We start from the raw sequence: 9,939 nt of genomic DNA on the forward strand, positions 1-9,939 counted from the left end.
TAAGGGATACAGGGAACTCCCCTTCCTACCTTTGCGATATCTCTGTGACTGGGATGTGTACACGACTAGCTCTCTAATGTGAGAGTGGGAGGAGAATTTTCTCTTCCTCGAGATCTTTTTCGAGGTACGATATTGCCAGTGGACAGGCAACACTTATCTTCCTCCTCCTTTCAAGAGTTAACAGGGCACTTGGCAAGCCATCTTTCTTGGGTAAATATTTTCAAATCATTTGACTGACTCTCATCCGCCTCCTCTCCTAAAAAAACATAAAAGGGGTTGGACAACCATGTCGCATGCTTAAAATATGAACTAGCCTGGGAAAGGAATGCTAAGGAGGAGGCCGCCACAAAGCTTTCGTCAGGTGGAGAAAGAGCTGAAGCTCCAAAACAAGCAGATGTTGACCTTCTACAAGGAGCAAGAGGTAGTCATTCGTGAGGCTACAGAGGCGACGCATCTGTGGTTTCCTGACACAAAGCAAGTGAAGGCCTACATGGAGTCCTTCTTGGAGAGCTGATTGATAGTTTACAAGAAGTCTCCGGCTTCAGGATGGAGCTAGTCACAAAGTTGGTCCCTACTACTTGCATGGGTTCTCTACCTGCAAGAGGCAGTTTAGGGGTTAGAGGCATTCTAGATTCGAAAGCAAAGAAAAACTTGATTAATTTAACAATTTTATAAACTAAAATTGATTATTTTATTCTCAATAAAATCAAAATCCAGCCACATTTTTTGGAATAAATAGGTCTTTCATTAATCAAAATAGGTTTTTTATCAATTAAAATTAATTGAATTTATTATATTAAAAAACTGAGTAAAATATTTGATTTTATCATTTTGTGGACTACATTTATGACTAATTCATGACCTCATTATCTCCACCATTTTGGCGAAAACAATTAACTCACAATTATTGCATCACCAAGCCAAAATTCTTCCATCTTCTCCACCTGAAAACTCGGAAAAGCATTTCGTGGAACAAGCAACTCTTTTCGTCCGCTTTTCCGGCATGGCCTTCACTCAATGGGGCGTCGTTTTACTCCTCATAATCGTCTCCGTTGAGCCCACTTCATCTTCCCCATCAATAATCCAAATCACGCCGGAAACGGGGACCCTTTTGGCCAACGATGGAGTGTCCGGGAGCCGGAGAAGCTTGGACTTGTACTGCGAGAGCTGGAGATTCACGGTGGAGACGAATGATGCCGGCATCTGGACCCGGATTCCGAGGAGGTGTGTGGATTTCGTGAAGGACTACATCACCGGCGAAAGGTACCGGTCGGAGTCGGAGGCAGTTGCGGACAACGCGCTGGAGCACGCCAAAGCGGTGGGAGTTTCAGGCAATGGAAAGGACGCGTGGGTCTTTGACATTGATGAGACATTGCTCTCGAACGTTCCGTACTACGCCGCCCATGGATTCGGGTAGGGAACTTGTCGCTCCGTTTTGGTTTTTCGCTGATTGTTTCATTGGGAATTGATTTATTTGTAGAAATTGAGTTATTTCAATGCGTTGTCATATTGACTGCTCATTTTAAATAGGTGTTGTCTACATAATTAGTAGTTGTTTACATAATTAGTAGTTGTCTAAAAATGGAATCAAGATTGGAATTCAGAATTGGATAAATCTCACTCCGTTGTCTAGAACCAGTAAATTGCTGTCATGAAAATGGAATCAAGATTGGCAACTTTGACTATGTTGCTACTTCTATTTCTATATGTCAATTGCATTATATCATGTGTTGGTTTCAAACAGGCCCAATCTTCACTTAACGCCTTGATCCTCAATTAATGAGGTTGATCAATTTAGAGTACTGCTAGCTATTTAGGCTTAAAACAGACTGTAGTCTTTCACATGAAGGCGAAAACTAAGATGAGTGAGATAGTGAACTCAAACGTAGACCGGATTATTCATGATGCTACTCCAACCAGACAAGGAAGGATTAGTATAAGCTCCATTGATGTGTATAAGAACGTGGTGCCATGTAAACCAGATCAACAGAATAACGATAGTCAGTGGGAGAGGTTATTGCTTTAACTATTATCAATAGAGTATAGTATCTCCATCCTGTATCACCCATAGTTTGATCAGTTGTTGCTGCCCAGTTGAGTTGTCCCTGAACCTGCTACTTCCATGACCAAAATAAAGCTGCACTAACTATGCGCCTCGTATCTGTTACTCATTTTAGGAGTACTTCTAAAAATCAGCTGAATATTTTGTAGTTCAGAAAATCGTTTTATTTGCACTCTCCAATGTTACCTCCACAGGTTTTTTAGTGTCTTCTTATCAGTTGTTATTATGAATGTCACCATCATAACCACAAATACCGTTTCTATAACAGCACTGGGGGAGAAAATCTGAGTTTTAGTTGGAGTGGATGATCGTAATTGGAGAATCAGAAGGGTAGGGGGATTTTTCATGTTGGTGATTACTTGCTAAAGAGATTGATCCTCACTCGCTACATAGTACACAAACATAGAAGAGAGGGACTTTGGAAAGTTAAAATGCACATATCTGTATATAGCTGTTGGTGCTATGGGCGAAGGAGACGAAAGGTTATAAATTGTTCCTTACTATGTGTTGAAGTTAACACAGAAGAGAAAACGGGAACCGAATGTAAATCTATGGTTGCAAACAAAGGCATGAATTTGTACCTTACAGTGCGTATGTAAGCACTCCCAGAAAGTGATACTATTTTATTTGTACATTGTGTGATCATAATTTGGCTCTGTGCTTGGCTACCGACATAACAATATGAAAATCCCTGGTCAATGTAGCATCAGGTAAATCCAGAGTTGCTCCTCCTGGTACTTAAATAGAGTATACCAGAGTTATGCAATAAGGCCTGTAAGAGATGTTAGAGAGACAACAGTCATGGAAAGTGAGATTGAGATGGAAATTGGAATTCCAGTGGATGATACTACTTGATTTTGGTATTTTCTCATTCATATTCCCTCCTCCCAGGATTGCCTTTGGTTCAATCCATTGTCCAATCAAAACCATGAATCTCTAATTCATTGACGTTTGAAGTGCTATGAGGCTCATTCTCCTTGTCCAGAATTTGTACTGCCTAAAATGCAAAAACTGCTGAACATGGTGTTTGCAAATCCAAACATAAATGTAGTTGCTAAGCCTATGATATGCGATAGCTTGTTTTGGTGATCAATACTATAACACTCATGACTGAATTGCTTGCTTATAATCGATTTTTCTAACATTTTAGGATTTCTCCTTTGTTGCAACCAATGTGTTTTTAGCCTCTTACAACTTAAACTTGCTTCTTTCTTTTGGGCATAGATCGGAGATATTTGATGAACCTTCTTTCGATAACTGGGTGAACGTGGCTGAGGCTCCTGCTTTATTGGCAAGTTTGAGATTGTACAAGAACCTTCAGGAGTGTGGATTTACAATATTTTTGTTGACTGGTCGGAGTGAATTCCAGAGGAACGCTACTGTACGCAATCTGCAGTATGCTGGATACAGCAACTGGGAAAGGCTTATCTTGAGGTAAATAAGCTAATAACCATTTGGAAATACCAATGGTTTTGTGAGTTTTTCTGCACCTAATTTTTATGTTTGTTGCTATGAGAACAGAGCAACATCTATATGTGCACTTATGCAGAATTCTACTAAAACCTTATATTGCATTTGGATTGCTGGAGTGGGGATTAGGAATTTTAAATCCCTGTAAATAAATCTTTGGATTTGTTTAGACTACATTTAGATTGATGGGTTTGCATTTGAGAAAAGGATTTAGAGAAAGGATTTCAAATTATTCTATATTACAAGAATTTGAAATCCATCACTATTCAGAAAGTATAGCACAAATTTAGAGTTGAAAAATTTGAAATTCTTTGAATATAGAATTATCCAAACAAATCCGACTTATTTAATAGGGATTTACAGTCCATGATTTCGAACCATCAATTCAAATATTGCCTTAGGTAATTCATATTATTAAGGATTTCAAAACCTTCAACTGTCATTTTGAACTATAGCTTTGTTGGAATTTTGATGGTTTAAATTTTTCTAACATGGGGTCATTAAGAAGCCTTCCTGGAACATTCCATCCAAATGCAGCCTTATTTTTTCATACAACTAGTACACCAGCCAGTGACCTTATTTACTATGTCACTAAATTCAACTATGTGAGCTGCTAACCACTGATTTCTATGCTTGAAATAGAGGTGACGCTGATCAAGGGAAGCCAGCCTCCATCTACAAATCCGAGAAGAGAAAGGAAATAGAAGATGATGGTTACATAATTCGTGGGAACTCTGGCGATCAGTGGAGTGACTTGATGGGATTTGCAGTCGCCCAACGATCTTTCAAACTACCCAACCCCTTGTATTACATTGCTTAGTTGGAGAAAAGAGTTGCAGTTTCTTGATTGGCAATTCTGATTTGTTTGCTCAGTGTGTGCTAACAGCATGAGCCACTGATTATGCAAAATATTTCCAGATTTTATTTTGTTTTCCTCAACATTCGTGGCATTTTCTTGACTTGACCCAGGATTGTAATTACAAGTCAGGAAAGGTCACAAATTTAGCAGCTCTACTCTCATCTGCATATGAAGTAACAATTGTGGACAGATTTGCTACCATATCATCAAATTTGACTGTGATTATAGACATTTGGATTAAATGCAACAAATTCTCCTGTAAAAATACTAATAGATAAAAAAACAAACCAAAAAAAAAAAAAAATCCCTGAATCTATACTATTATAAATTAAATTTTTTTGGTGTACCAACTTCTAAATACTCAAAATTATTCTTTTCCTTCAAAAAATTACTAGAATAGTAATTCTAATGTTTTTTTAATAATCTTACAATTACAATTTTTTTCCTCTCAACTGTTGTTCCACGTTTCTTTTTCTCATAAATTTTTATATTTTTAATAAATTCATAATTATAATTTAGTCTTTTACTTGTTTCACCCCACTTTTTTTTTTCATCTTCTTGCACCAGGTTTTCTTTTTCTTCCCACATCATGATTATTTTTTTATATTTTTCATTTTACATTATAATTTTTTTATATACACGTAAAGACCATGTACAATGAGGATTAGTTATTATAAGCGATAATTACGCTCCTCTTTACTGAGATTTTGTGTAATTACATATAGACCCCCTATAGTTTGGAAAATTAAGTCTATCGCCAATGAGGTTTGCTTCCGTCTAATAAATAAGTCTATCTATTAGTTAAAATTCACTGAATCTCTCGTATTAACAAAAAAAACATTTGATTAAAATTGATATTTACCCTTGATTGACTAATTACTGACTTATTGCAGGTTAAATAATTTTTTTTAGGACTAAACTACCTTTATAAAGGTGAAGTATACCTCCTCACATGCATTAACATATGAAGATATATGAGGGTAATTTGGTCATAAAAATATTTATTTGATCTACAATAAGTCAATTAGGGGTTAATATAATTTTTTTTCTGATTTTTTTATTAATATCAGCAAATTTGATAAATTTTGACTAATGAAGAAACTTATTTGTTAGATATAAATAAATTTTAAAAACGTTAAATATAATTTCTTAAATTATAGAGAATTTAAACGTAATTATATCTATAATTATTTTAAAACAAAGAAAGGGCAATGGACAACTTTTTGGAGCCATGTGCACAGAGTTCCAAAAACATGGCCTCATTTGGGAATCTGCAACACACATACATACCTACCTACCTACAAGTGGAGCCATGTAAGAGAAAAAGGTGGTTTCCAATATTGCGTAATTATAACTAATTTGAAAGCGTTGTTTATCTACGTACATTAATAATAGCGTGTTTTGGTTTCTCTGACTTGTACGTTTTAATTTATTACCATTTATTGTATTGAATTATGATGCAATAAATAATGCACCTCAATAGTTTCCCAAAAATTATTCCACAAACCTTACAACCAATGACACTGACGTCCTTCACATCCTGACATTACCCCATCTAAAATTTAAATTTATTTAATCAAATTCAATCAATTACATAATAAATATAATATACTTATTATATTATTAATTATATAATAAATGTATTAGATCATAATGTAATTAATTGAAATCTAATCAAATTAATTCCATTAAGCGTAAGCCATACGTATAACATTGTTTCTCGATTGTATGATGACTCAGTTTGTTATATGGGACTAAATTTTTTGGCGAGCCAGGTTAGAAAATAAAAAAACAGTTTGTGGGCCTGATACATTTCTTGTGGTCTAACAGAACTTAGCATGCTGGGTGGTTCAATGGAAGCCACTTTCTCGTCCTTGAATTTTTTAGAAAAAGATTACTTAAAAAAATATTAATATCAAATATTAATATCGTTAATTTTTTTAAATAATAAAAATATATTTATAATCGTATGAAATTTCAAGAAACTCAGACATAATTTACCAACAATTGCCCGACAAATCCACTCTCTATTCACGTGTAATAATGAAATTGCAACCCATCAATGTACATACATCATTGCTACTACACTACACTACACTAGCCTTTATTCATTTATTTATTTGGAGTAGAAGCTTCCACTCGAATCATGTGCACTAAATTAATTCATTACATTAGTTCCTAAGCAACATTAATCTTAGTTCAAGAATTATGATTAAGCACGCTCGCCTTGTCTTCTTCATTCAACACTCTGATTTTAAAAGGGTTTAACACGTGGCTCCACAGCAACATACTTTCCATAAATAGTACTAAATACGACAAATTACCTGTGAAAATATTAATAAATAAATAAAAAACTTTAAATTGAACCTCATGAGATTAGATATAATTATATAAAAATTCGGCCCTCCATCTTCCCTCTCCTGTAAAGTTACAAATACACCCTATTGAGAATGTAATTGGAATTATAAGTATATTATCTATTCAGAGACAAAATTTTATTGTGACATTCCCTGAGGACTTGAGGTACATTACACCGTTCATGGAATAAACTTGTAAATTTTAAAAAGATAGGAAGTGGTTATATAATTAAGCTTTAACTTTTTCAGGAGATATTGATGTAATTTACCCTTATTTTTATCCAAATGGACGTCTCTTAAAATCTTCTATCAAGAATATTATATCAATTCACATTTAAAATCATTAAATTTTATTTAAGAAAATATGAATTGCGATTAGTTATTTAATTTTATTTTGTTTTTATATATAATTAAATTAAAATAATAAAAATTTAAATTAAGGACCTGCGTTGAGTGAGCTTCCAGTATGTAACTTCTTTTTTATATTCATTACTATTTTGAATAGGGAAGAAAATAGAATTAATTAAGGGTAAAGAACCACATGATCTTACCTTAATAGAAACAAAATATAGTAGGTAACAATAGTTTGTGTGTTTGGAGTAGTGTAGTACCTGCCATGTCTTATCCATAGACAGCTCCATACAGATTTGCTGAAAATAATAAATAATCATTACTTGTGTTAATTTTAATGAGAGACAGCCAACACTAACCTGTTTCCCCAAAAAACATTGATCACAACTGTAGTCCCTGTTACGCCCGCCCCCCCCCCCCCCCCCCCCTATGTGGTCGATGATAGGTCATGGAGATGGAGTTTTGGTGGTAGCTTGTGCCCCCAATAATGACCCACAAACAAGAGCCTGCGCTGAAGGGATTCTAAGGCAACTGAGCCCGCCGCCTGGAACCGCCGAGCAGTCCGGCTGAGGTCTCTGCATTTCCTTCCCAGGAATGCAGTTCAGGGAGAAGTCAAATCCCACAGACAATTTCTCACAGTCTTGGCTGAACCCGGAAAAGAAATTGGCCGCAACTGTCAAATTGACCAGGTTCCTCAACGAGCAGACTAAATCAGGCAGCATACCGGAGAACTTGTTGTGTGCCAAGTTGAGAACTTGGACGTCACTCAAACAGGACAAGGAATCAGGCAGATGGCCTGTCAGTGAATTGGAACTGACATCTAAAACCTGTAAATCTGTCCACATTCCGACTCCTTCGGGTATGCAGCCTGTAAGCTGGTTGTTGAGGAACAAGATTTCCTTTATGCCCATGTAGCTCAGGCTGAAGGGGATTGCCCCGGTGAACTTGTTGTTGGCCAAGTTGATTACAGACGCTGGAGAGTTGCCTAAGTTCTCAGGGAGTTCTCCGTCAAACAGGTTGTTGTTGAGGAAGATTGCGTCGAGTTTCTTGTTGAATAGGTCCTCAGGAATTCGGCCCGAAAAGCTGTTGAATCTGAGGTCCAGATAGAGGAGGTTTGGAATGTAGAGAGTTGGGGTGGGAAAAGGGCCTGAGAAGTGGTTGTTGCTGAGGTCAAGTTCAGTGAGCGATGACAGGTCTCTGAAAGATGAGGGGACAGTGCCGCTGAACCTGTTGCTGTTGAGGTGGAGAAGAGACAGATCAGTGAGAAGAGAGAGTTCTTTAACCAGACTCCCTCTCAAATTGGCATGGTTTAGATCTATGGCCGCTACAACTTTGCCTGTGGGATTTCCCATAAAATCCGTGGAATCAGAGCAAAACACTCCTTTGTAAGAGCACACATTTGGGCCAACCCATGAACTCGTAATGCCGAGTGGATCATCCGTGATTGCAGATTTCCAGGCCTGGAGAGCAGTGTATGCATTGCTGAGCTTTGAATCTGGTGAACCAGAAGGGGCTGCCGGAGAATTGATTCCTCCACCAATCCACACCCCACCACCTCCACCTCCACCACCGCCACCAACGCCGCCGCCAACTCCAATGCCGACACCCCCTCCACCAACAATGAGAGCAGCTTTTGTGACAATTATCGGGAGGAAAAACGCGAGAAGCCAGCTATTCTCCATGTTCTGCAGTGATATTCAAGCTTCGGCCTATTTGATGGGGTTTCTTGTAAGCTTGTACAAATTAGGTTGCTGCATTGATGAGACAAGGACGGTGTGGAATGAGTGTAATTTAATGTATATATATAAGAGATTAGCTTGCTTGGTTGAGTGCAGGAACACACACAGTGCTAAACTAAGTGAAACAAAAGTGTGCGGATTGGAGTGGATGGTTTGGCCCAGCATTGATGGCTAATCATATTACTATTTCACATTCTTTTTAGAAGAAAAGAACAGACCTCACCTCTATGACTTTTCTTATTTCTATCTATTTACTACTTGGTAGGCTTTCTTTTCTTTCTTCTCTTTTTTCTTTTTTTAAGTAACAAGGATGAAAATTATTTATAGGAATAATTACACTCTCCTCCCCTAAGGTTTGATGTAATTTCACGTAAATCTCCTACGATTTGAAAAATTATATCTAGCAGTTCTGAGGTTTGCTTTCGTCTAACAAATAAATTTTTGTTAGTCAAAATTCACCAAATTTGTTGATATTAACAAAAAAATCAGAAAAGAATTTTTCTTTATCACCTATTGACTTATTACTGATTTAGAGCAGATTAAATAAATCTTTTTATGATCAATTTACCCTCATATATATATCTTCACTTGTTAATGCATGTGAGCTGTGAGGAAGTACATCTTCACTGTTATAATGGTAGTTTAGTTCGAAAAAAAATTATCTGACCTGCAATAGAAAGTCAGTTTTAAGTCAATCAAGGGTAAATATTAATTATCATTCAGTTTTTTTTTGTTAATATCAGCAAATTCAACAAACTTTAACTAACGGGGAATTTGTCTGTTAGATGGAAGTAAACCTCACTGGTGTTATATGTAATTTTTCAAACCACATTGGATCTACGTGTAATTACACCACACCTCAAGGAAGGGGAGTGTAATTATCCCTTATTTACATTAGTTTATGGCGTGGAGATAGGAATTTTAAAATTTTCATTGTCATGTGCTATGTTTGTTAACTTTTTCAAATAAAAAGTGATGTAGATATGCATTCTATATCGATCAATCGCAGATGATGAGTTTTAGGTAACTTATAAGTTCCAAAACCTCATTTTCATAGCGAGGCAGCATGAGGTTCTTACAAAACCATAATGGACTATATCT

The 9,939-nt window shown here is 36.4% G+C and overlaps 2 protein-coding genes across 2 annotated transcripts; one reads left to right on the forward strand and one right to left on the reverse strand.

The window, feature by feature from the left end:
• The first annotated feature begins 873 nt into the window (after positions 1–873).
• Positions 874–4,580, forward strand: LOC105162030 (acid phosphatase 1). The gene is made up of 3 exons (XM_011079931.3): positions 874–1,413; positions 3,287–3,496; positions 4,175–4,580. The coding sequence occupies exons 1-3, from the start codon at positions 1,004–1,006 to the stop codon at positions 4,350–4,352; spliced, it is 798 nt and encodes a 265-aa protein (XP_011078233.1). The 5' UTR covers positions 874–1,003; the 3' UTR covers positions 4,353–4,580.
• Positions 4,581–7,207: 2,627 nt separating this feature from the next.
• On the reverse strand, positions 7,208–9,045 carry LOC105162163 (uncharacterized). Its single transcript, XM_011080132.3, has one exon. The coding sequence runs from the start codon at positions 8,779–8,781 to the stop codon at positions 7,546–7,548; it is 1,236 nt and encodes a 411-aa protein (XP_011078434.2). The 5' UTR covers positions 8,782–9,045; the 3' UTR covers positions 7,208–7,545.
• Positions 9,046–9,939: the final 894 nt, after the last annotated feature.

This window comes from Sesamum indicum, linkage group LG5, assembly GCF_026168435.1.
Source record: "Sesamum indicum cultivar Baizhima isolate 11 linkage group LG5, ASM2616843v1, whole genome shotgun sequence".
In the NCBI taxonomy this organism is placed as follows: domain Eukaryota; kingdom Viridiplantae; phylum Streptophyta; class Magnoliopsida; order Lamiales; family Pedaliaceae; genus Sesamum; species Sesamum indicum.

Excerpts from the sequence above, each read along its gene's own strand:
- LOC105162030 (XM_011079931.3), top strand. The coding sequence starts at position 1,004 with ATGGCCTTCACTCAATGGGGCGTCGTTTTACTCCTCATAATCGTCTCC. Across the intron at positions 1,414-3,286 it reads TACGCCGCCCATGGATTCGG|ATCGGAGATATTTGATGAAC; the intron begins GTAGGGAACTTG and ends TTTTGGGCATAG. Across the intron at positions 3,497-4,174 it reads TGGGAAAGGCTTATCTTGAG|AGGTGACGCTGATCAAGGGA; the intron begins GTAAATAAGCTA and ends TGCTTGAAATAG.
- LOC105162163 (XM_011080132.3), bottom strand. The coding sequence starts at position 8,781 with ATGGAGAATAGCTGGCTTCTCGCGTTTTTCCTCCCGATAATTGTCACA.